This window comes from Andrographis paniculata, unplaced genomic scaffold, assembly GCF_009805555.1.
Source record: "Andrographis paniculata isolate CXL003 unplaced genomic scaffold, ASM980555v1 Contig78END, whole genome shotgun sequence".
NCBI classification, from domain to species: Eukaryota; Viridiplantae; Streptophyta; class Magnoliopsida; order Lamiales; family Acanthaceae; genus Andrographis; species Andrographis paniculata.
The window spans coordinates 291259-319042 of NW_026137615.1; the positions used below are offsets into that span (position 1 = coordinate 291259).

General features: G+C 33.0%; 1 protein-coding gene and 2 long non-coding RNA genes across 4 annotated transcripts; 1 reads left to right on the top strand and 2 right to left on the bottom strand.

Moving 5' to 3' along the window:
- Window positions 1-15070: 15070 nt before the first annotated feature.
- On the bottom strand, window positions 15071-18125 carry LOC127239931 (uncharacterized). Of its 2 annotated transcripts, XR_007836259.1 has the most exons (4): window positions 18056-18125; window positions 17384-17446; window positions 15458-15592; window positions 15071-15360 (listed from the first exon to the last, which is right to left on the bottom strand). It is a non-coding gene; the product is annotated as an uncharacterized LOC127239931 (long non-coding RNA). The 2 variants fall into 2 exon arrangements; XR_007836260.1 differs by lacking the exon at window positions 18056-18125 and having other exon boundaries at window positions 17384-17541.
- A 308-nt stretch (window positions 18126-18433) lies between these two features.
- Window positions 18434-20292, bottom strand: LOC127239932 (uncharacterized). The gene is made up of 3 exons (XR_007836261.1): window positions 20168-20292; window positions 19650-19794; window positions 18434-18510 (listed from the first exon to the last, which is right to left on the bottom strand). It is a non-coding gene; the product is annotated as an uncharacterized LOC127239932 (long non-coding RNA).
- A 2550-nt stretch (window positions 20293-22842) lies between these two features.
- LOC127239554 (secreted RxLR effector protein 161-like) lies at window positions 22843-23394 on the top strand. Its single transcript, XM_051257757.1, has one exon. It carries the CDS (start codon window positions 22843-22845, stop codon window positions 23392-23394), a length of 552 nt encoding a protein of 183 aa, XP_051113714.1.
- The last annotated feature ends 4390 nt before the right edge of the window (window positions 23395-27784 follow it).

Consider the following 27784-nt stretch of genomic DNA (forward strand, 5'->3'; position numbering starts at 1 on the left):
TAAAAAGTGATTTTCTCATTCTTTGACTTTATGTTGAAGCAAATGAGAAACAATTCAAAAGCTTGATTGGAGGATTTATTTATTTGGCGCGTACACGTCCAGACATTGCTTTCTCAGTGGGAGTACTTTTCAGGTTTATGCATTCCCGTTCACAACATCACTTTGGTGCTGGAAAAAGAGTGTTACACTATGTTGCTGTAACAGTCCAATTTGGATTATGGTATAGCCATGCATCCGATTTCAAGTTGATCAGTTATACGGACAGCGGTTGGGCAGGATGTTTGGAGGACAGAAGAAGCACCTCTGGTTACGTGTTTAGTCTTGGATCTGGTTCGATATGTTGGAGTTCGAAGAAGCAAGAATCTACAGCACTTTCAACGTCTGAAGCTGAATACGTAGCAGCGACAACATCAGCCTGTCAAGCAGTTTGGCTACGTCGTATTCTTGCAGATTTTGCTCAAGTCCAATCTGAACCAACGGAGATATTTTGTGACAATAACGCAGCGATTTCCATGTCGAAGAATCCAACCTACCATGGAAGGACAAAGCACATAGATATTCAAGTATACTTTATTCGAGATCTTGTGTCAATGAATTTAGTAACTTTAAAGTATTGCAGTACGCATGAGCAGGTGGCTGACATCATGACCAAGTCACTTCCTCGAGACAAGCATATTCACTTCCGATCGAAGCTTGGTGTTTGCACTTTCGAATCAAGGGGGAGTGTTAAGATTTGATTAAAAAATAATTAGGATATATTTTATATTTATTAATTACTATATTCAGTTTCAGAAGGTGGATTTGATTAATAATTATTCCATATTTATCTTGGAATGTAATTTCAATATATTGAGATGTTTCCCATTGAACAATATGAAGGTCTTTGAAGTTTATCCAAAAAAGAAGCACTGCACGTCCTCTCCTCTTTGCTCTGTTCGTCTCCATTGTTTACAACCTAGTTTGGTGGCAATTTTTATCTTGATTCGCAACATGAACCACTGTAACATAGATTCATATTAGTATCTCTTTCTTACTCTTATATTTAATCATTAAAATGTATATTAAAATGAATGTTTTCATTTTGAAATAACAAAAATACTTCTAATTGAGTTGGTGTGGTAGGATAATGTGACTGGCCTCGTAGGTTAACACGGTCCTTTCCAGCGCATTATGTCCTTAATCACGCGCACCCAAGGAAGCACCGAGGGAGACTTCCCAGGGGTCACCCTATTCACATGCATTGTTGACACGTTGATTTGAGTAGTCTATTCACTCCATTTAACCTTAGTTTGAGAATCAGAACAGAACATGAGAATGTTGTTTGTTTGCTTTACTTAATCTTTCTTTTTTATTTGATTCTGATTTTCAGTTTTTAGCCTTTGAATAATTGTAGTTCGGTATTATTATTGATGTGAGTTATTTCCATTAATTATTCGGCTCCTTTCTAATTGTAGTTTTTTGGCAGTTCATGGCCGATTATATGCTTTGGAGAGAATCCCGCATCCCGGGTCGGGTCGCCCGAATATTTCTTCGGTGATCCTATTTTGAATTTTTTTGTAAATATTTAAAAATTGCTTTGGAAAATCCGAAACAACTCCAGGACAATTACCAATATTACCACATGCGCCCATGATGCCTGCTGCTTCAGATTTGGTCTCCGAAATACAAAGGCTATCAAAAATTGCCTCAGAATTTCCGAGACCAGTAAAATAACAACGAGTTTTACTCTTCGGGTATCATTTTGAAGCAAATTCCGGAGCTTTGAAAAAATAGTCTCAGATGAAGTTCATAATCCGAGACAATTCTCCAAAGCCAAAATACAATTTTCTGGTAGTGAATAATAATAATAATAATAATAATAATAATAATACACCTATACAATATAGTAATTATAGAAGATTAATTTAATAAATGCAAGTTCTTATGAAATCAGTTTGATAGTATAGAAATTGATAATAATGAATAGACGAACTATTACAAACACAAACACTACATATTGCAATTTTAAATTAAATCGAAAAATAATACACATCACTACCAAAAAATGTGATAATTCATAGTGATAAACACGACCGAAAATTGAACATTTTAGCAAATAAACATCAACAATCAAATCTTTATAACAAATAATGGTATTAGTCACGAATTTGGCTGTGGCAAAAGGTAAACATAGAATTAGGAATTATCAGATTATTTGTTATGCTTAATTTTGCATAAATATTAAATATAGTTGAAGGACGGAACTAGAATATATATTTTTGGTGCTTTTAATTACATATCAAATATACTTCTGCCATTTTTATAACAAAAAAAATTAAATTACTGATCGTCGGCACAATACTTGCCATATTTCTCCGAATCTGTCTTCTCCGTGAACCTGATGTAGTAGCCCTTCCTATATTATCTTCTCTTAACAAAGCAGTGAAGTTTGCTTGACGTTCTTGTACATTCTCACCAGAGTCATCCGACAATCACTCCAGATGAGTTGAGATGCTACTTATATGAAGTGACTGATTTGTTTTGAGTTCTGAAGATGGCACTGGAGTGGGGTGTGTGAAACCATCCAGCTTGGTTATAGACACCTATGGCACGACTTTTCACAAAGTTGGTTTATTTTTGCGCTTAGCTCGATAAGTTTTCGAGCTGGATTTTGGCAATGCTTCTTCAATTGAATCTTCGTCCTTAACATATCTTCACTACCAAAAAAATGGTCATTTGTAGCGAAATTTTAGTTGCTACAATTTTCTTGCTACAAAAGCTATTTTTTGTTCCAGATATTACCGTAACAAATGGTATTTTTGGTATGGTCAACACCTATTCCTTTGTTGCGGTATATTTCCGTTACAACTACAATAATTTTATTTTAAATTTCAAAATAAATCTAAAATAATCTAATATAATATATCATATTTACAGATATATGTATGTCATGTATAATACATACATAATACTTACATATTAATATATACAAATTAAATACTTATATACTAATATATACAAATTAAATACTTATATATTAATATATACAAATTAAAATTAAGCTAATTATTTATTTAAAAATAATAAAATTTCAAAATAAATCTAAAATAATCTAAAATAATATATCATATTAATTTACATATATATGTATGTCATATATAATACATACATAATACTCCACAGTGGGGACGTGGAGCGGCACCTCCTGCGAAGATGCAGATGTGGCAGAGTTTGAAGATGTCCCAGCAGCAGTCTGCAAAGCTGGGACGATAGTAGAAGGAGCGGTGGCATTTCCTTGGTTCGCCATAAGTTATTCTCGCACTTGCTCTCTAAACAGATGTCTCTGTGATCGAGCGGAAGGAGTAGGACTTGTGGGACGCTGAAAACGCTTCGGACCCCTACATAATGACAACCACACCAAAGTAAAAGTTAGCAGAAATTAGTAAAAATACAAAAATAGCAAATTACAAAGAATTAAAAGTAAATTATGGCGCTTCAAAAGATCATCAACCAAAATACATTTCATAAGTTTAAAATTCCCGGCAACGGCGCCAAATTATGATAACTAAAATTTGTTATAGTAATTTTTATACAAATCCACAGGGAATTATATTCGAAAATAAGTGAGTAGAGTTTTATAGGAAAGCGATCAGATATAGTAATTTTGCAGTTATAGACCCTGAATAGTTATCACAATTATTTATACTTTTTTTACTGGTGAGTTTCCAGGTCGAACACAAGGATTTTAACTCATGAATTTCACAGGTGAAAATCTTTGAGAAAACGACGAAAATGTGAGAAAGGATCCGCTGCAAGCGGATCCAAAATCTAGGCTATTGAAAGCAGTAAATAAAGCGGTAAAAATGAGGTGAGCGGAAGCGAGCGAAACGAGGATGGAAGGTGAAGTGCCAGCGGTAACCAGATGATCGGGACATGAGCGGAACTGGGGACCAGATGAGCGGGGCGTGGGTGAATGGCGGTTACCGAGTGAACGGGACATGAGCGAGAGGCACAATATATATATATATTGTGAGTGTGTTATCAGAAATATATGTATACTACGGAAATGGTTAGAAGGAGATGATGTAATTATATAAACTGAAATATAAAGAAATCATAACACTGGAATTTCTTTTTTTAAAAAAAAAAAAACTATATAGCAGTAATCTAATCTAAGAAAGCTATAATCTAATCTGTAAACTATATAGCAGTAATCTAATCTAAGAAAGCTGTAAAGACTTGGCCAAGGGAGGAGGAAAACCCTTGCTCCCTCGGCCATTTCTGTAGAGAACTCCCTTACAGGGTTGGAGCTCTCGGAGACAGGAAGACGACTGGTTGCAGAAAGTAATTTTTAGAGTACTCTAAAAATCGAAGTATCGATTTGAGTACATAAAGATATCTGACCCTATTTATAGTAGGTGAAACGGGACGGTTGCAATCAGTTGTTGGGCGGTTCCAACCGCTGGGCAGTTAGGCGGTTACTAGTAGTTATTCTGTTGAAGCAGTTGCTGGCCGTAACTCCCAGTGCGCTCGCCTTGATTGCATTGAATTGTAAGGGCTCAGATCTTCCTCGCTTGCCAGAGAGCTGGAGGGCATCACAGTAGCTATGCTCGCTTGCTGGATGGAAATGAAATGGCTGTACCGCTGCAGTTGGAACACTTAGTTGAAATCTGGGTTGATCTGCAACGGTGGGTGTCTGGATTGTCGCTTGCAAACGGGAGAGACTGTCGCTTGTGGGCGGTGGAAGCTACCGCTTGCCTCTCATGCCTTAGTCGTTTTAGAAGATATTCTGGGCGCTTGCCAGCGAAGGCGGTTGTCGCTTGCGGCACCTGCCTTAGCTTTTTTGGTACCAGACTACCGCTTAAAAAGGGCAAAAAATAATAATCTCAACAACGAACTCTGGATCATGCCAAGTGATATAGATCAATAATGTATGCCATTCACAAGTTATTATGATGGTTTTTATGCAGAAATTCGAGTAATACACATTTTTGACAAGCTAAGAATATGCTCATATTTGGAGTCATCATATACCCACTTGATTCCAATGGATTTGTGACCTTCTGGAAGTGAAGTAAGCTCCCAGGTTTTGTTTTTCTAAATTGCTTGAATTTCTTCCTCACTAGCTTTCTGCCACTTAGGATCTTTCGTAGCTTCCTGAAATGTTAATGGGTCTAATCCAGCAAATAAACACAAATTGCTATATTCATCATCAATATTATCTTCAACAACCTCCGTGTTGGCAATCAAATCCTGAATACTCCTCATTCTCCTTAGTGATGGACTCATGGAATCATCACTATCAGATTCGCTTCCTCCATGGTGGGGTGTTGTTGCCCGGTCATTTCCTGCTTCTTCCTCAACAAGTTCAATTACTGAATTTTGCTCACTCGGCTAGTAGTAGTTCCAGTCCCAGCATTCTTCTTCATCAAATGTCACATCTCTCGACATAATAATCTTTTTGGTAATTGGGTTGTACAACTTGTACCCTCTGCAATTTTCACCATAGCCGAGTAAAATACATTTCTGGATTTTGTCTTCAAGCTTTGTTCTTTTCTCCTCCTGCACCTTAGCATATGCAATGCTTCCAAAAATTCTAAGATGATCGACACTTGGTTTCTTCTTACTCCATGCTTCTTCTGGAATGATGTCACCAATTCTCTTCGTTGGAAACCTATTTAATAAGCTGCACTAGCAACAACATCTCCCCAAAACTCTTTTGCCACCATTCTTTCTTTTAGCATGCAACGAACCATGTTCATGATGTTCTGTTTTTCCTCTCAGAAACTCCATTTTGTTGCGGAGTTTGTGGCATAGTCAGCTGATGTTGTATGCCATGCTCCTTGCAGAATCTGTCAAACTCTTTTGAGGTGTATTCTCCTCCATGATTTGTCCTCAAGCGTTTTAGGTATTTCTCACTCTGTTTCTCCACCAGGTTCTTGAACTCCTTGAATTTAGTGAACACTTCACTCATTTCCTTCATCATATACACCCATGTTTTGCCACTGTAATTATCTGTAAATGTCAAGAAGTACCTGTTTCCGCCAAATGAGGTTGGTGTAATTGGTCCACAAACATCGAAATGCACCAACTCGAGCCGTGATGTGGCTTCTTTTGCTCCATATTTGCTGAATTGTGTCTCTGCTGCTTTCCCGTGACTTCACACGGATTGCTGGCTGGTTCAATTTTGGGCAATCCTAGCACCATGTTTTTGCTACCGAGCGATTTCAGTCCTCCAAAATTAAGATGTCCATACCGCAAATGCCACAAAGTACTACTGTCTAGAATTGCTACCTTTTGGCAGTATGAATTGCTCGCTACCACTAGCTTCATAGGAAACATCTTGTTCCTTGTCATTCTCACATTTGTAACAATCTAATTGCTTTGATCACGTAGGCCCATCATCAGATTATTCATTTTGAATCATACCCCTTCTCAAGCAACTCCCCAATACTAAGCAAATTGCTTTTAAGTTTAGGCACATAATAAACATTTGAAATGAGTACCTGCCTTCCAGATTGCAATTCGAGGGCTGCATCTCTTTTTCCTTCAATTGAGCATTTTGACAAATCTCCAAATGTGATGTTTCCCATCTGCCTTTCATCGAGTTTTATGAAAAACTCTTTTCTCTCACATATGTGATTCGATGCTCCAGTGTCAAGGAACCATGTACTTTCCTGCACACTTTCCGGTTCTCCTTTTGCCACCATAAGTAGTGCTTGACCACCATTGGTTTCTTCTTGGTCAACCAGATTTGCTTCTTTTTTTACAAAATTAGTGTTCTGTCGACACTCTCTAGCATAATGACCAAATTTCTTGCAAGCATGACATTGAATTTCAGATTTGTCATACCTCCATCCAAAGTTTCTTCCACGGCCACGTCCTTGCCATTTTCCTCGGCCTCGATTTTCTCCTTGAGCATAATTCTGGTCATTCTGTCTAGTCTCCTAAGCTTGCCTATGCACAGCTCGTCCTCCTCTTCCTCTTTGTGGCTGAAATCTTCCACGTTGTGTGCCCCCTCTGGATGCATCAATTTTCTTGAATGTAAGACTTGTTTGGAGAGCTTGTTCCAAAGAACTATCACCTCCTCTTCTCAAAACCATGTGCTCATAGGCTTGGAGGGAACCCAACAACTCGTCAACCGTCATCTCCTCCACATTTTTGGACTCTTGAATGGCTACTGCTACAAAATCATACCTCGGATGTAGTGACCTCAATATTTTTTGATTAATTTTAGCATCTTCTAGTTCCGCTCCATTTCTTCGGATCTGATGCGCAATAGCTATAACATGAGAGAAGTAATTTGCAATAATTTTTGTCTCACCATGATTCAATGCCTCAAACTGAGTCGTCAAGAACTGCAATCGAATCTTCTTCACTTTATCAATTCCTTCATAAGCTTTCTCTAATCTATCCCATGCCTCCTTCGATGTCTTGGCAGTGGATATCAACTCGAAATCTGTTTCATCAACACCTTAATAAATTGTGAACAAAGCCTTCTTCTCCCTTTTCTTCAACTCCTCTGTCTCTCCAAGTTAATTTCTTCACCTTTTGCTTCTGCATACCCAGATTCAACTAGATCCCATACATCAAGAGATCCCAACAACCCCTCCATTAGTATACTTCACATCCTGTAAGTATCTTTCATCAACTTGGGCACAGGAAGAGAACTACTGGATGCCATATCCGTCTGTGGGTTGTTTTTCGCCGTTAGGCTCTGATACCAACTGTTGGATATTACAAAAGCAAGATAAACAAATAACTTAGCAAATATGGTATGGATTGCTTGGTTAGTGCTGTGTGTGCACAATATATTTGAAGAGAAACTATTTACTTATATTTTTCCCATTTTCAAGACTCCTACGAATATATAGAAATGCAAGGAAAATTCTAGAGACAACAAACAACAATAAAATAAATGGAAACGCAGTTATCAAAGGGTCTACCATAACTGCAGGAAATAAACCGTCACATAAAAAAAACCAGTAAATGCTTGACAAAAAATATTGCTCCATAAATGCGCTGTTTGAAATCTTCTTGAACAAGTTTAATTTCCATCAACATACATAGAAACACATTTCAATATTGGCAAATTTAATTTCAATCGATACTAATCCATATCATTTAAGACGAATTTTTCTACATGAAGTTTCCGACACATTGTTTTCGACAACTCTCACTTGGACATATATTCCCACATAACTGGAAGTTGCAACAGAAAATATACCATAATTGACAGAATTATTCCATAGCAACTTGCAATTTTATTTATTTATTTATTTTTGTGGTGCTTAGTTACTTTTCTGATGCCATTGAACTTCGATTTTGTTTCTAGAGGCCTTACATGTAGCATCACAGACTGTATTTCATTCAGAAGGAAGAGGGTTTCCACAATTCGGCTAGATTCTTATATTTTATTTGTGTGTCGGTTCATTTTGTTAGTAATCTTGGATCCGAGCAGCGTCTTTCCTTTAGATTACATCCGACTGAAAGAAGTGTGTATATATAGGCAGGGGTGGTTCTTAACATGAACAAGGTGACCAGCCATCCAGGCCCCTAATTAATAGAGGCACATATTTTAAAATGTTATCCATTATTATTAGATTTTAAATTTTAAAATTAAATTTTAATTTACATTTTATATTTTTTTTAATAATTATCCAATTTAATTTTAAAATTAAATTTTAAACTCTAAAAATATATATATTTTTCTATCTCTATCTCTTTTTCTAACTATGCCAGACCCCATTTTTTCAAGTTCAATCATCGTCTACGCTTCTTTACCTCACACTTTGTTACACTGTGCGCACCTGGACCAAACTCGCATCACCATCTCTCTTCTCTTTCTTTCACCCTCTCTCAGTCATTCTCACTTTTCGAACCTCTCTTTCATCTTTTTTTTCTCAAATCGATCATGCCCAGACCGTCACGCTTCAACCAATCGATGCTAACCAGTGATATTATTTTGAAAATACACTATAATTTATTTTTACTCAGAGTTCCAAAAAAGTACGAGACGACCCTGTATATAGGTATGCATTGACATATATATATATATATACATATTAATGTTGATGGGACGTTTCGACGGAATAAAGACTAATACTTTATGGTATTATTACAATTGAAAAAACTTGACTTACAAAGGAACTAAGGCCTATTATTTATCGTAATTAAACAAAATTAACTGAATTTCCTAAAAATAAATACCAACACTACTAAGACTTTAGGAACAAGAAAATAGTAAATACAAAACATGGTAAAAGAGGACCAAAGTCGTGCTATGGAAGGATTATTTCCAACAACCTCACCCATAATCCTGACGCAATATCAATTGTTGTTGCATGAGCCTTTTCAAATATACAGCCCTTTCTTCCATTTGGTTCAATGACGTCCCGGACCTCTAATTATCTCCATCATCAGCCCTTGTTGTTTTGACCTCCCAGGATTGACGACGACGATAAATCCGAGCAGCGTCTTTCCTTCTGATTACATCTGATTGAAAGAAGTTTATATATATAGGTATGTATATATATATTAGTGTTCAGGGATGTATAGAGGGAAGATAGACTAATACTACATTGTATTATTTCTACAGAAAAATCTTAACTTACAAATGAACTACGACCTACTATTTATAGTGCTTGCATCAAATTAACTGAATTTTAAATAAACCTACACTACCTACTAAATAAAAAACGGACAAAGTCCTGCTGTGGCAGGATTTTTTCCAACACATTTATCACATATTTTTCAACTTGTAACCCTTGTTGATTTGATCAATATCCATTTATATTTTCTCGATTTTCCCCAAAAACAACACATCATATCGACACTTATTTATATTACATCAATCAACTATTTCAATTCAAGATTATACTATTCACAACCAAGATCTAAAATCCAAATCCCCAAGGAAACATACTATTTCTATGGAGTATAAATACTAGGTTATCATTCTCATTACGATATCTTAAATTGTCATAACGTGGTTACGTGCAATTCACATTTTGTGTGATTTTTTATCTTCCTGACATAAATCAATTATAGAATTCAAAATGCAAAAAATCCTAATAATATATAACCGAATTTTGACAACTCCTAATTTTGTATAAATAGGTATATACATGACAAAATTTCTATTCTTTTCAATAACTATATCAGTATTAAGATCTTTTGTAACATTACTACAAAATTTCTTTCTCCATTGTGTACTTCCACCAAACAACATATGTTTAAAAGGTAAGTATGACGACAATTCTCTTTAACTGGTTTGTATTTAATTATTACCAAAAGTCGAAAAAAAATTTTAAGCTCCAAAAGTATTTTTCTTAGAAACACCTTTGGGACAAAAATAGGAGCACTTTTAAATTAGAAATTGCTATTTCCAATTATCGTATCAAAGGCACAACAAAATATTTACCAGTGAAATCTAAAATTTACGTAGACATTAGATGTGCTGAATTAATAGAGGAGAAGAAACCATTAAAACCGTTGTTCAGAAGCTTTTAGGGCGACATGGTTCCCGCCAGATGCGGTAAATAATAAAAATGGGTACAGCACTACAGATAATAGGGCAATTGTAAGAATCACTTTCATGTCTTTCATCCTCAAACCATGGAAATGTAGTAATAAGGTAAAAGCAGACACTAGATGCATGCAGTTAAGATAATGGAAGAAAGAAGAATCAGAAATATATCTGAGATGGCTTACAATAATGCACCTAATTTAAAAATGCTGATGAAATTCAATTCGTTGGGAATGTGAAAGTAGAGAAAGAGGTCTATGTCACAATGGCAAAATCAGATCAGTAGTCGACAATGAAACTGTTTTTGCTTTCTACTGCTCTCCCCACCAACGTGAACCAATCTTTCTTGTAATTGAACCTTTCCTCCTTTTGATCATAGTTATCATTATGGTGTTCTACGTCGAATGATGAAAACTCGTAAGTTTAATAAAGATTTGCTGACCCCCTAGTACCTATAAGTATTTTATTACCCCTTATTTTCTTACATTAAACAAAATGTTATTATTATTATTATTTTTTCACTCATTTCTTATCCATTCCTGTTCCTTTAATTTTAAAATATGGATTGAAAAAAGTTGGTCCAATGCTAAATAGCCCACATTGTTCTACTCACAACTTGATAGTATTTTATCTATGCATGTTAAATTTAAAAAAAAAAAAGAAATCCATGTAATATTTTCAAAATCACTGAATAAAAAAAAAAAAAAAAAAAATTCTTGTTAATATCGAATAAGTTTTGAATAAAAACATAATTAATTTTAAAAAATAACAAAATTTGGATAAAGTTAAAAATAAATACAAATTAATAGCATCAACTCCCAATGCACCTGTCATTTTAATATACAATACCATTTAATTTTGACACTTGTCTTATTGATTTTAGGTGACTTTCATTTGAATACAAAATAAATATAAACACCAGAACAACCCTATTGAAAACTCAAACTACAACTTTGAAAGGAATTTTTACCCTAAAATACTCTCAGAAATTTTGTATCTTAAAATAATATCTTCAAATGGTTTCTTCAATTCAAGAGGTATGTATTGTTTTCACTTTACTATGTATTCAAATTTGCACTTTTCCATCTAACTAAATAAAATTGATGATTTAAATTTGTACTAATTTTCCTGTTATGATGATGTTGTGTATAATTTTGTTCAAGATTTATCAATATATGGTTTTGAGTAAATTACAAGAAAGCTTCCAAAGACAACAGAATAACAAATTGATAGTTTTAAGGTATATTACATTTTGTCGGTACATTACAATTAGTTTTTATACTATTTTGTATATTATCAATGGTGTAAATGTTTCGTCGATCCCTACTTTAATGATCAAAATGTTTTTTATATATATTAAGAACATTTTATAATATTTCCGTACGATAGAAATCCTTATTGTGACATTGTTATGTAAATCTTAGTATTTTTTCGTTTAAACTTTTTAAAATATATATTATCACTTTTATATGATTTTATTTGAATGATTTTTTGTGAAGGATAACAACATAGTCCAACAACACAGCAATGGCATGCCAAGGTGGCTTTCAAGGCTTATGGAGAAAACATTGTTATTGTTCGAAAAATGTGCAATACAAAAAGGAAACACAAATGAATTGAACCGATATTGCATAGAATGCGATGCTTTAGCCTGCCGACTCTGGACACGATGTCCTGCCAATTCGCAAGCATGTCTATAACGCTGTCCTTGGTGTGGATGAAACAAGGCAGATTGATTGTTCGAAAATTCAGGTATATAAGGTTTCTTTTGTGTATTGAGTTGTTTAATTTTAATTTTTTGAAATTTTTTTTATGGGGGTATTCAAATTAATGATGGGATGCAATATTTGTTGGAAAAAAACAGTGTTGAAAATGAAGGTAAAAAAACCTTACAAAAAAATACAATTTTAATTACATTGAAACTTAAAAAAAAAATAAGTTATTTTATGACAGATTTATATTAGATGTATATAAATTAGTATGAATATATACTAATTCATAAAATGTAAATCTAAAAATAAAAATAAAATTTTGTTTTATATTGGATGAACTTCAAGTTGTCTCGTGGATCAAGTGGGTCTATCTCACTCTATCGGGACACAATATAATAAATTTGCATTTGGACTCGATCCTAAGTTTTACTATTGATTTTATTCGGTCTCATTTCTTAAAAACTATTACTTTAGTATAACTTCTTTATACAAAATTATATAACCCAAGATAACGAACATAATTTGGTCCAAGGGACAAGCCAACTTAGCCTATTAATATCTTTGTCTAGTTTAGAACTGTTTTGATTTTATCTAAGGCTAGGCACAAGTAGGTCTGGATCAAATGAAGGGTCTAAGCTAATTCTAGCCGGTTTGGCCTGCCTGAGCAAAATTATTCTTTAAATTTAAATTATTTTAGAAATAAATTATGTAATATATGTAATTTCATTATTTCAGACATTATAATTTATTCACTATTATCAGTGCTAATTACTATATATATTGTAGGTTTATAAATGTAATAAAAAGCTTAGTTTTAGCACTCAATCCCCTTTCACACGCTGGATCCGGTGCATTTGTCGAAAAAAACAAAGCTTGTAGATAGTGTAGGAGAAAACTTTCCAAAAGCGATGAAGATATTTGGTTTTGCAGTACTGGTTGCAAGGTAATAATAGTTTTTATTACATTTGTTTTATATCTTCACATATGCATTGAAAATAATATTTATGGTCGAAAAAAATTATTTATTTATTTAGTTTTATTCTATTTTTACATTATGTTAAGTTTGATAATAAGATGTGTTTTAAGATTTAATAAATTTAAAATAGAAATATAGAAAACTTATGAAACAATTTTGTAAATCATTATAGATTTAATAAATTTAAATACAAACTTATTAATTCAATTGTGCATACAATGGATGTTTGTTACATCAATACATGTAAACTACACACTTGATAATACATTTGGTAATATCTATTTTATTGTACGATTACTAACATTTGTGCATTCTTACTTATATTTTTCGACCTACATCAATTTTAAGTAACTGTTCAAATAATTAATTATTGGATTAAAGCTCACTGTTAAAGGTTTTTTTTTTTTTCCTCATTTCCATAATCTTATGAGAACAGACAATGTCCGGATGTTTCGAGAATCAACTACAGGACTATCTTCCATGTTTAGAGTTTCAAAGCGAAAACATAGTCGAAAAGGAGTGCCTCACCGGTCCCTGGGTTACTACGGATATTGCCTTTGAATTTCTATAAAGAAAAATAAATATATCTTTTATATAATATAAACATGGTGTACCTGCGAAAATTACTATGGAAACATATTTGAATGCAATTATTTTAATAAATATTTATGTCAACTTTTAAATATATATATATATACAGTACTGTACATAATTAAAAAAAAAAAACACATAAAAAAAATTAATTATTAAATATTAATTTTGAAATTAAAGTTTTATATAAAAAGTGAATAATTCATCAAATATTATTTTTTATATTATCAATATAAATTTTCTTAGCTAATATAAAAAATACATCATTTCAAAAATACAAAATGAACAAACCCTAGACTTACAGAATAATTTGAAAAAAAGGGTTAAGCACACTACTAATTGTTAGGAACAATTAGAATTCATCGAGAATTGATAAAATAAATAAATAAGTAAATAAATAAATAAATAATAATAATAATAATAATAATAATTTTTTATTAATAAGATAAAAAAAAATGAGATTAATGATAAATTCCAAATTTCTCAAATCCCATTAATCAATCAATGAGTAGAAATGAATTGGGCAAATAATAACTCTATGATAGGTTTATCATTACGTGATTAATGATAAGTCAGATTAATGATTGACTGGACTTAAGTGATATATTAGTGACACAACCAAAAAATTGGCTTTTTGTAGCGGTCAAAAATTCGTAACGAAAACCCAATTTTTGTGCAAAATAGCCTTTTGTGTCAACTCTGTTGCGGATTTTGACCGCTACGAAAAATCGCGGTACAAAAAGCCTTTGTTGCAATAAATTCCGTAACAAATAAGTGGCGGTCAACCCTCAAAATAAGCACGTGTTTATTGTATTTGTTGTGTTTTTTTGTACGTAACAAAAGCATCGATCATGTTTTTGGAACAACATATGTCCGAAACAAAAAATTCGAAACAAAAGTTAAATCCTGTCAGAGAATTATTTGTTAGGACATATTTTCGAAACAAAAAATGCAGTACAAATATAGAATCTTGTTAGACAACTTTTTGTTGCAATCTTCATCCGTAACAAAAAATTACGTTACAAAGGTAGTGTCCTGTCAGAGAACCGCTTGTTACGAAATTTTTTTGCAACGAAAAATTCGGTACAAATGTAATGCAAACGTAAAACACTTTTTGTACCGGCCATTGTCCGTAACGAAAAATTCGCTACAAAAGGTGTCCATGTCTCAAATAAGGATTTTGTCGCCACGAATAAAATCCAATTGTTAAATTTGTTATTGATCAATTTGGATCACAAATAATTTAAAATATAATATTATTATAATTAATCTGAAATCCTTGTTCATATCTACACAATGACATCAATCCAACAACATTCATATTCGTGTCAAAAATAGAAAACTAGACGTTAATAGTACTTTAAAACATCTTCAAAACTCACCATGCCATACACCATAACAACCAACTAACAACTTGCTAACACTTGATCCCCAAATCCAAAAGTAATACGTGAATAAATAAATATGTATCAAACTGCAGTACAATCCTAAGGTCGACTAAAAAGTACAACTATGAACGACCAAGCTCATCGAGTGCAAAATCACAGATGAAGCAATCAGAGGCAGCCAACCAACTGCAATGTGTTTCCAATGATATATAAGAATTATATCAGCAACTAAAGTAATTTAATTCCCAAAAGAATAAACATTTTTAAAAAAAATTTGTACAACCTTGTAAGTCCACTTGATGTTTTCTCCGTCGAGTACCTCATCGAGCATTCCACTCTGGCATTACTTGGGAGAATAAGTACGGTCTCCGGACCGTAACAGTGATAACAAATGCCTTAACAATGGTTAGGGTATCACCTATATAAAAATGTAAAACCAAAGCTAATATTAGGAAATATGATATTTCTAAACCACATGAATGAATATAATAAAATATATAAATATATCAAGAAAATAGTAGTATGGAAACTTCATAATAAAATTAAAGTTATCATTCAATTTGATCTATGGACAGTATCTTAAATATGAATATAGCAATGTCTACAACCGAAAGCACTAGTCAAGAAGTCTGAACACCAAACATTAGGAAGATAAACTACACAACAATAAACTACGAAACAACTCTCCTAACACCGATAAACCAACATTTATAAACCACCACAATCATATGATGTTAATTTTCTCCCTCTCTTGAGTCTTTAGTTTTTTCTACTAAGCCAAACAACAGGTTTGATCAAAATTTAAACTAAAGTAGCCAGGAGCAAAAGTTATTATTCTAGTACTGTAAACTATCACCACTATTATGTTACGCCAAATAATAAAATAAATATCCACGAACAGCCCTATACTAATATAAATAAAAACAAGACTAATCTATCTAGCAAAATAATTAATCATTGAGCATTTATCGTAAAATAATTTAAACAAACAACAACAACAAAGATAATCAATATTGCTGTAACAAAATTGCAATTTAACAAATTAATGGCAACATGCTAATTTAGACTAACTTGAGGCAATTAAAAATCTAGTAGTTACATAATTACGACTATATTAATATAATATAATCAAGTAGACAACAACCTCCAACAATAATATGTACTGAACCAGCCTGCGACTAAAACTGTTCTATCTTTCTCTCTTCATCATCTCTTTCCCACTTAACTTGAACTGAGCCTAACCCAAAGAAACCAAAATCTATTACACACATCAAAGCAAGCAAGAAGCAGAAAACCTACCTCTATGGTTAGTAGTTAACTAACCCTTAAAATACACCATCATCATAATATATATTCTTGAAATAACTTATTCATTAGGACAACCTTATCTAACAATATATGTATAAATATTGCAGACAGTAGGTGATGCAGCATAGATAAGTTTGACAGTGGCAGATGTTGTGGATTACAAAGGTTTTCTCGTTGATAGGACCAAGACTAGCGGTTGGGTGATGATTCGATTCAATAAGTTAGTTCAACCCCAACCTAGCTTTGACATTGGATAGATAGATAGATATTGATAATATTTATATTACTTTTGTGTATAACAGTAGAAAGAAAGAAACTCATCACCACTTGCAATTCTCCTCTACACTTTGAAGTGGGATGAATATGCATATATAAATCTATAAATATGGTGAGACCAAACCAAAAGAAAATCACATTTCATTTTGATTGATATTTATTTTGTTGGCAACCATGATTAAGACATATATGTAGATAGCTCCAAAAAAAAAAAAATTGCTACCAATGTATCATTTGATATTAAGGTACTAGAGAAAACACTGAATAGAAATTTTGAAGATTAATTAATTTCAATAATCATATTCTTATTGAAAAAAAAATGCTACTATCTATATATTTTATGAAACCAAAAAAATTTCAACGATTGAACTGAATCTAATAGTACAAGGGTAAGAAATAGATCAATTAGACAACCAAGCAGTCAAAAGCTAGAGGGGCTATCCTAAATAGATTAATACTTCCCCTCCAGGTGTACCTAAGCATACGAGAATTTGAAATTTCCACAATCAAAACTTATCTAGACTTAAAACACACACACACACACAAAACAAGTATTAAGATATCAATGTCACAAGCAGAAAATTTTCAGTAAATAGAAATAATTTTATTCAAATGCAAAATATACCTTCACCAGAACCTTTGATTTCCCCATAACTTTGACAACTTCACCAACATAAGATCCAAGTTCCTGAAGTAATTGCAACTCTTCCTTTAATGATCTCACTGAACATCAAACACACAAAAATACACACACACGCACATATATATATTAATTAAAGTTGTGTATTTTCAAGCATGTATTTGCTATTATGCAATCCATAGTAATTTCTATTTACCTCAATAAAATAAAATAAAAATGGCGGCTATGTCTTCATCAACCTATCAGCCTTCATATTAAACTTTGAAGATCACAAGTTCCAAAAAATGATCAATCAAAGAACAACTCTGAATTTTATGTCCAAACCAAATGACAAAATAGCAAAATTCGACTATACGTCACTACTTCATAGATTGCATTCAAATACATAACAATATTAACCAAACCTACACCTTCAATTCATAATACTTTACGTTTAATCAATTGTGGTTTCTGTTCTTTCTAAAGAACACAGTAGCGTAGTTTCATGTAATGCCAAAATAAAATCAACTTCTAGTAGAAATAATATTACCACTAAAATAAAATAAAAGCATAGAATAATATTATGCATTTACAAATAACCTAATAAATGTTTATAGCAGTTGAGATCAATATATTGGGATCAATATATCAAGAGCAAAGAAAATGAAAGCTGCATACCTCACTATAAAAAAGACAGTATTTTACAGCTCTTCTCTTGTATAAAGCAATTACCTTCAGAGAGCAACCTGCAGAGTAAAAAGGATGAGCATGCAGTTGTTATTATATGAAAGAAAAACAACCTTAACACACAAAAAAAATGCCAATTTTCTGTTCATCCTTAAATGTACGAAATTACTTAGAATTTTGAGATATTGAAATGCAAGTTGAATGCATATCAGCTATAATAATTCAAACATGTTTACAATATTTATTTGTTGTCTGTAATCGATAATTTGTGGCCTTGATATAGTTTGCTGATTTGGGAAAGTACATCTAAGAGGCTTGAATGAACAACAATAGATATAACATGCAACAATAAGTGAATGAAGATCATTGCCTTAGGAAAAGGCTCGTATATGTCCTCATCAACAATGGTCTTATCATGAAAAAAAATGTAGCTCTTTTAGAGTTTGCTGCCATTGAAAAAGCACAAGAAACGAAAGACATTAGTCACTTGAAATGTAAAAGCAAATGAAAATTAAATACAAATTTGAAAGTTGTACGGTATGAATATAGGTGAGTTGTGAGATTACATTGTAACAGTAAAAGCAACAGCATAAGGCAAGCATGTTGGTGTCCCTATTGCGAGTTGACATTTATGTACCATCTATCATCTATTTTGATTCTAATTTTATTTCTAATTGGTGAAGAACTATTGAATTTTTTAACTCCTACTTTCTTACTACTACAATTATTTTGTATAGTCCCTTACTCCTAGTGTAGTAAGAATATGGAAATGGAATAAGAGCTGTCTCTCTCCCATTCCCAAGACAAGAATACAAACTTTACAATCAGTGTGTTGTCTCACATCAATAATTTATCTTACTTAATTAAATCACCCCACCAAAATAAATAAAGAAATAATTAGTATTCCTCAATTCTAGCAACTCTGTAAATACTTAGAATGCAAATCTTTTTTGCTGCTACTGAAAATGTGTTATGGCACAATGTGAGATCACCATTAACATATGCGTAAATAGTACACCGCCTAAGCAATATGGAATCGGTTTTCTCATCTGATTTTTCCTTAAGCCTCTAGATGAATGAAAACATAATCACAATCATAGTTCTTCTATGGTTATTGCAAGATACAAAGGCTGTCAAAATATGGCCAGCAACCTAACTTTGTCTCTATGAAATGCTATCTCTTTTCACAAAACATCACATTAAATATAAAAAGTTTCCAAATTTTCAAACTTCTAACAAATTCTATCTAAGATAGCCAAATCTTTGATGAATAGAATTGATTTCAATATAAGATTAAAAGCAACATATATGTAACTAACTCCTAATGGTCAAAAGAATGAATAAAAGAAAAAGGTATACATATAGAACAATATGGAATCAAACAATTTCAATGCAAATCAAAACAAAATTCATAAATGAATCAACAACCACATCAGAATCTAAGATCACCACATTCCTTCCACATCAAAAAGCATCAGACAATAAAAAATTCAGTCAAATAAACTAAAAATAAAATCACAGAAAAAGCCCCAACTACTGTAAGAAAATGAATTCGATTTTAAAGTCTCTGCAGTTCTTTCTTTACCTCTTCAAATTAAGCTGAAGCCTGGAATTAATCCACGCAAGAAGTTTATTTCTCCCCACAAAATGCGCACTATCCATCATACCAATATTCGACGCCATTATTAAGAATTTGGACCAGAAAGCTAAGTAGTACAAATGAAATTTCCCTGTATTTCCACAACATAAAAATTAAAAATTATGAAGAAAATTTAAATATTATTAGTGGTCACAGTTAAACCCAAATCCATCGCCAAACGCAAATCCAAATAAAACTTCAAAAATTAATTATTTTGCTTCATTGTCTTTTTTCCCAAATAAGGCACGAACACAAATTGAACACAAATCTAGGTTCTAAACCCCAACCCTATGGATGGACAAAACGACAAGCAGTGGTTAAGGAAAGCTTCAGGTGACATTTGTCTAAACTCACTATTTACCCATTAAATATGTGAACAAGAAGATTATCAAAAACCCATAACACTCAAAACCTAAAAATCGATTTTCATAGCTACACCATAGAATACTTAGGTTTTAACTCACCGCTCGATTTCGTGAGAACAACACCGTGCTTAGGAAGATTCACACCGTCAATAATGACGAGCTTCAAACCGGCGACGGATAGAGCAAAGGATGTCGGCTAGATCTTCCTTGCAGATCGGGAGTTGATTTTGAGAAAATGGAAATAGAAGGTGAATTTTGTATTGGGTAAAATATATGTATGTTAGGAAAGTGTTAACATATAATATGTTAGAAAAGTGTTAAAACGTTTTTAAAACTTTATTAATTTTTAATTATTTTTTAAAAATAATTTTATATAATTTTTTAAATCATTTATTTATAATTATAATACTGACTTTTTGTTACGATTTTGTATTCGGATGCGTTCACCTGTGGAAGCTATTGGGACGTGCAGTTTAGTGCTTAGTAGTGGTTTTTTTTTTATGTTGGAAAAGACTTTTTATGTTCCTAGTTTTTCCAAAAATTTAATTTCTACATCGAGACTATCATCTTTGTGTTTTTTGTTTCACTTCATGGATTCTAGTTTTGTTTTGAATTTTAAATCTAGAATCGTTAGTTGTGGTGAAATAAATGATGGTCTTTATTCAATCAAATTGCAAAACGACACTACTTTCGAATCATTGCATGTCACGGCTAGTTTAATGTATTATGAATGAGAAATCATATATGTTATGGCATCGTCGATTGGGACATAACTCAATTGAGAGAATTAGGATATTAGTGAATGAAGGGATACTTAGTACCTTAGATTATGCAGATTTCGAGACTTGTGTGAATTGCATTAAAGACAAGAAAACTAACAAGTCCAAAAAGGGTGCATAAAGGAGTTTGAATCTTTTGAAAATAATTCATACAGACATTTGTTGTCCAGACAATGATACAAGTGGTCCGAGATACTTCATCACCTTTATTGACGATTATTCACGGTACATGTATCTCTACTTACTTAATTCTAAGGATGAAGCTTTAGAAGCCTTTAAAGTTTTTAAGGTTGAAGTAGAGAAACAACGTGGAAAGCAAATCAAAATTGTCAGATCTGATAGAGGTGGTGAGTACAACGGTAGATACATAGAAAATGGACAAGCTGCCGGTCCATTTGCGAGGTTTCTTCAAGAGAATGAGATTGTTGCCCAATACACTATGCCTAGTTCTCTGGATCAGAATGGTGTTTCAAAACAAAGAAACCGAACATTAATGGACATGGTGAAGAGTATGAAGAGTAATATGAAACTTTCTCAGTTCTTGTGGACTGAAGCACTAAAGACGGCTGCGTATATATTGAACCGGGTACCAACCAAGGCTGTCTCAAGGACACCTTCTGAGTTATTCAAGGGTTGGAAGCCGAGTTTGCAGACATATGCATGTTTGGGGATGCCCGTATGAGGTGAGAATTTATAATCCACAAGAAAAGAAGCTAGATCCGAGGACTATTAGTGGGTATTTTATTGGATATGTCGTAAAGTCCAAAGAATATAGATTCTATTGTTCATCTCATAGCACTAGAATTGTGGAATCGAGAAATGCTGAATTTCTCGAGAATGACTTGATTAGCGGGAGTGATCATTTTCAAGATACTCATTCTGAAAGATATCATTATAAAGATCGACCTACTAAATCGAGTGATAGATTGATTGTGTTCGATACTCCTCAAGTTCAAACGCGTGTTAGACGATTAACTAATGAAGCTCTAAAAGTCGCTGAAAATGATCATGTAGATCGAGTTGTTAATGAAGAACATCAAGAAAATGCTGAACAACCTGATGTTGAATCAGTTGGTCAGGAAGTTCTTCATGATATTGATGAGACAACATTGAGAAGATCTACCCGAGTCAGAAAACCAACTATTTCTAATGACTTTATGGTGTATCTTTAAGAATCGGATTACAATATAAAAACCAAAAAATGATCCTGAAACGTTTTCACAAGCCATGAATTCTAAAGAATCCAATTTGTGGCACGATGCTATGAAAGACGAGATGGACTCTATGGCATCAAACAAAGTCTGGGTTCTTGTCGAGTTGCTTGATGGTGTAAAAGCCATAGGATGTAGATGGGTTTCCAAAACCAAAAGAGACTTTAATGGCAACATCGAAAGTCATAGAGCAAGACTTGTCGCCAAAGGATTCACTCAAAGGGAATGAATTGATTAAACTGACACATTTTCTCTGGTATCTAAGAAAGATTCCCTCCGTGTGGTCATGGCATTTGTAGCTCAGTTTGATTTTGAGTTACATCAGATGGACGTGAAAACAAAATTCGTAAATGGTGATCTAGAGGAAAAGGTTTATATGAAACAACCTGAAGGATTTACCTCTAGTGGTGGAGGAAATTTAGTCTGTAAGCTTAATAAATCCATATATGGATTGAAGCAAGTCTCCCGCCAATGGTATTTGAAATTTCATGATGTTATTTCTTCATTCGGCTTTGAAGAAAACGTCATGGATCACTATATATACCAGAAGGTTAGCGGGAGTCGTATTTGCTTCCTTGTATTGTACGTGGATGATATTTTGCTGGCGGCTAATGATAAAGGGATGTTATATGAGGTGGAAAAAATTCTCTCAAAGAACTTTGATATGAAAGATATGGGAAATACATCTTATGTCATTGGCATTAAGATCTATAGAGATAGAAATTGAGGCATTTTGGGCTTGTCTTAAGAAATCTATATCAAGAAAGTTCTAGAAAGATTTAATATGAAAGATTGTTCATCAAGTGTAGCTTCTATTGTGAAGGATGATATACTCGATTTGAGTCAGTGTCCGGAAAATGACTTTGAAAGAGAACGCATGAGAAATATCCCTTATGCTTCAGCCGTCGGAAGTTTTATGTATGTTCAGGTTTGCACCAGGCCTTACATATCATATGCTATTGAAGTATTAAGGAGATATCAGAGTAATCCGGGTGTTGACCACTGGATAGCTGCAAAGAAAGTGATGAGGTACCTTCAAGGTACAAAGGATTTCATGCTCATGTATAGAAAAATTGATGTCTTGAAAATGATTGGCTACTCCGATTCGGACTACGCTGGCTGCATTGACACTCGGAAATCCATATCGGGTTATGTATTCATGTTGGCTGGTGGAGCTGTCTCTTGGAGAAGTGCGAAGCAATCTATCACTGCTACTTCCAATATGGAGGCTGAGTTTGTTTCATGTTTCGAGGCTAGCTTGCATGGTGTATGGTTGAAGATTTTCATATCCGAGCTTAAAGTCGTTGACTCTATTTCTAGACCGATTAAGTTGTAGTGTGACAACTTTGTTGCGGTGTTTATGGCTAAAAACAATAAGAGTGAGAGTCGAAGTAAACACATCGACATGAAGTATTTAGCCTTAAAAGAACGTGTCAAGGAAAATAAAGTGGTCATTGAACACGTTAGTACAGAGTTAATGGTTGTTAATCCCTTGACTAAAGGCATGCTATTAAAGAATTTCAGGGATCACGTAGCAAGTATGAGACTTAATTCTACAATGTAGTTTATTTGCTAATATTGTTATTTGAGACTCTTATTTAGTTTAGTGTTTTCTCGCGTTATTGTGCACATATTTGTTTATTATTGAGAAAAATCGCTTAAGTTTAACCCAGAATAAATATAAGAATTATTCATTGAGTTGTGAATTTAGTTTGAGATGCTTGACATATCGTAATACATAAAAGGTAACATTTTTTTTATAGAAGACCTACCGCCATGATTCATATATAAAATTTCTGGTTATGTTTGTGATGGTTTGAGTGGGTCAAGTGGGAGAATGTTAGTTTAATTAATTAATTAATCATATTTAAATTTTGATTATTTTTAGATTATCTTATATAGTTAAACTAACCCTAAATTGTGGCCTACTATTCCCTATTAAGTCCATCACATTCAAAATATTCGTGAGAAGTGACAAAAAAATCGTGATGGATGGTTTTTATTTTTTAATTATAAATATTCTCACTTACGGGTTATTAAACCTACTATTAGAAATTAGAATACACCATCGTTATTTGGGAGCAAGGGTTTGACAACATTTTCCTAGTGCTCTAGGGTTTGGCAACATCTTTCTAGGGTTCCAGGGTTTGGCAACATATTCCCAGGGTTCCAACCTACTGATTACTTGAAGAAGATGATCTGAAAAACAGATATAATTTTAGCAATGGCTGGAGATTTGTTAATTATTGTATTCGTTTCCGCTAACATATTTGATTTAAGAATTATTTCTATCAGTCCTTCCATTGACCTTTTGCTCCCATAGTGCCCAAACGTTTTCTAAAACAATTTCAAGTTGATTATAAAATTAGTAGAGAAAATAGTTACAAATTAATTACTATTTTTTAAGGTATGAGTAAAAAAATTAGGATAATAAAATTTTTATTATAAATAAATTGTACATGAGAACAAACAATAAATAATTAGTATAATATAACGGACGAATACAGTATATCGTACAAATACACACAAAAAAAAAACAAAAATAGGCCCTTCTTTTATAATGAATCTTTGTCGAACTTTTCTTTTACTTTACTTTTGTTTTGGATGTGTATAAATATTTTCATTCGGGTTACAATTTGGGGTGTATTTGTTTAAGGGTTTGAGTTTGAGTTTAAATTTTAAATAGTAAAAATTGTGAATTTAAATAGTTATTTGATATTTTTAATGTAAAATTAACTTTAGAATAATAAAAAATAAAATAAATATTTTGATTTGATATTTTTTTAGAGGAAGAAATTAATAAATAGTAAGTAGCAAAAAAATCCCAAACAAGCACAGCCTCAAACATGATCAATGCAAACAAATCTTATTTATTCATTCAAAATTAATGTTGGTAATTTTAGCGTAATTGGATTTATTCGAGACCAATGAATGTTGGGATTACATGAACTTCGGGATGGGATGCGTGGAGTGCGCACTCGAAGAAACTAATTTTGACATGATTTTGACAAGTAACAAAAATTCTGAGACTGAATTTTCTTGGAATTTTAATTTCAAAATTGTGTTTATTTATGAATTGATGTGTCTAATAATTTTAAATTATGAATTCAAACTTTTGTTTGAATTGAATCAATACATCAATTTATTTTGAATTCAAATGAATATTTGAATTGAAAGAACACACCCTTTCTTTTTGAAATTGAAATTTAAATTGAACATTTGTGTTTGTTCAATTTAAATAAAAGGTTACTTATGATCTATAAATAGATGATTAGTCTCCATTTGCAGATATCAGAATTAAAAGAAAAAAAAAGGGATAATTAAAACAAGAAAACACATTCAGTGTTTTTATCTCTGCAAGAAATTATAGCCTTCATACTCATTTTATTCCTTACGTTCACCTTGTCTCGATATTTTCTGCCAGAATTCGAGATTGAACTTTGTATTATCCCAGTACGAATTTGTGTAACCCTTGGTAGGAATTGGGTCAAAATATCGTATTCGGAAAGTGAGCTCATCACGATACAAAGTTATATCCGGCCATTCCCGTTGTTAACCCATTAAAATCCCCAATATTCGAATACGATAATTTGTTAACAAACATGGCGAGCGAAACTCTGAGCGACATGTCGACCAAGTTTGGCTAGTTGACAAAGTTCGAAGGCGTCGATTTCCGTCGCTGGAAGAAGAAGATGCACTTCCTTCTCACAACTTTGAAGGTCGTGTATGTCCTGAGCACTCCAAGCCCCGAGGAAACCGAAGATGAAACTTTGGAGGCAACGCGTCGCAGGAGCAAATGGGAGAATGATGACTACATTTGTCGTGGTCATATTCTCAACGCAATGTCTGATCCATTTTTTGATATTTATCAAAATATGGGTTCAGCCAAGGAACTTTAGGAGGCACTCGAATCTAAATACATGGCTGAAGACGCTTCTAGAAAGAAATTCTTGGTCAGCGACTTCAACAACTACAAGATGGTTGATTCGAGGCCTATGATTGAGCAGTACAACGAGCTCCTTCGCATCCTTGGTCAGTTCATGCAGCACGATATGAAGATGGATGAATCCATTGTTGTTTCATGCATCATCGACAAATTGCCACCTGCATGGAAGGAATTTAAGCGAACGCTTAAACACAAGAAGGAAGAGTTGACACTAGTATAACTCGGAAGCCATCTGCGCATAGAAGAATCTATAAGAATGCAGGAAAATGATCAAAACAATGATATTGTAGGACCATATGTAAACATGGTTGATGAGCATAAAGAAAAGAATTTCACGTTCAATCATGATAAGAATTGCAAGCATTCTGAATCCAACAAAAGATCCCTGAAGAAGTCAAAATTGGCTTGTTGGATTTGTGGAAAATCCGGTCACCTCAAACGTGATTGCCGAGTTGGAAAGGGGAATCACCGTGCAAAGGAATCGACTTATTTTAATAAGTCGAATGAATTCTAATTACTGAAAATAATTAGTGAGTCTCAAGACATTGTGTAGATAGTTGATAATAATTACTGCAAGTAATTAGTATTTAATGTCTTAAAATTATTAAGACATGTTTGTATATAAATAATATATGATCGACATTGCGTAGATTGTCGAGTGTATGCGGTAACTTCAAGCATGTTAATGTTAAGTTACTTTACTTACATTCGGTTAGAATGTTTGTTTGATTTTATGGCTGAAGTTTGTGAAATAGATATTTTCAATATATGAAATTGATGCAATTGAGATTATATGAATTGAAACACTTCAAGCATCTTAATGTTAAGTTACTTTACTTACATTCGGTTAGAATGTTTGTTTGATTTTATGGCTGAAGTTTGTGAAATAGATATTTTCAATATATGAAATTGATGCAATTGAGATTATATGAATTGAAACACTTCAAGCATCTTAATGTTAAGTTACTTTACTTACATTCGGTTAGAATGTTTGTTTGATTTTATGGCTGAAGTTTGTGAAATAGATATTTTCAATATATGAAATTGATGCAATTGAGATTATATGAATTGAAACATCTGGGATTTTATACAAAATAATTTTCAAATAAGGTTATTGAGATTATTAGTAATCTGATTTCTATAACCTTACGAGTGAATTTGAAATGGATGTGAGAAATCTCCATGGATTGTTGTCGGCTACTAGATTAAGTGGCGATTACCAATATTGCCTTATATCATTAGTAGCGTTCGAAACACCAACAAGAGTACAGGTTGTCTGGCAGTAACAATCTGCACACCCATACTGCAATTGGGGAAGTTCCTCAAATTGTGTGGGGGATAAATATTAAAATATTGTTAATTATGGTTTGTCATATTTTGGTTTTCCTTCATTTTTTTAAGGATACTCGAACGCGAGTTGGATAAGCCATGCAGAAGATCCTTCTTCCAACACTGGATGGACGTTTCTGCTTGGGGGAGGTGCAATTTGTTGGGCTTCCAAGAAGCAAACGTGCATCACAAGTTCTACGATGGAATCTAAATTTGTAGCATTAGCCGCGGCTGAAAAGAAAGCTGAATGGCTTCATAACCTGGTATATGAGATTCCGTTATGGCCGAACCGGTGCCACCCATCTCTATTCGTTGTGATAGCGCCTCAACAATGTCTAAAGCTTATAGTAAAATTTATAATGGTAAGTCTCGACACATAGGTGTGAGATATAGCATGATTCGTGATTTAATCATGATGGGGTGATATCGGTTGAGTTTATTCGGTCAGAAC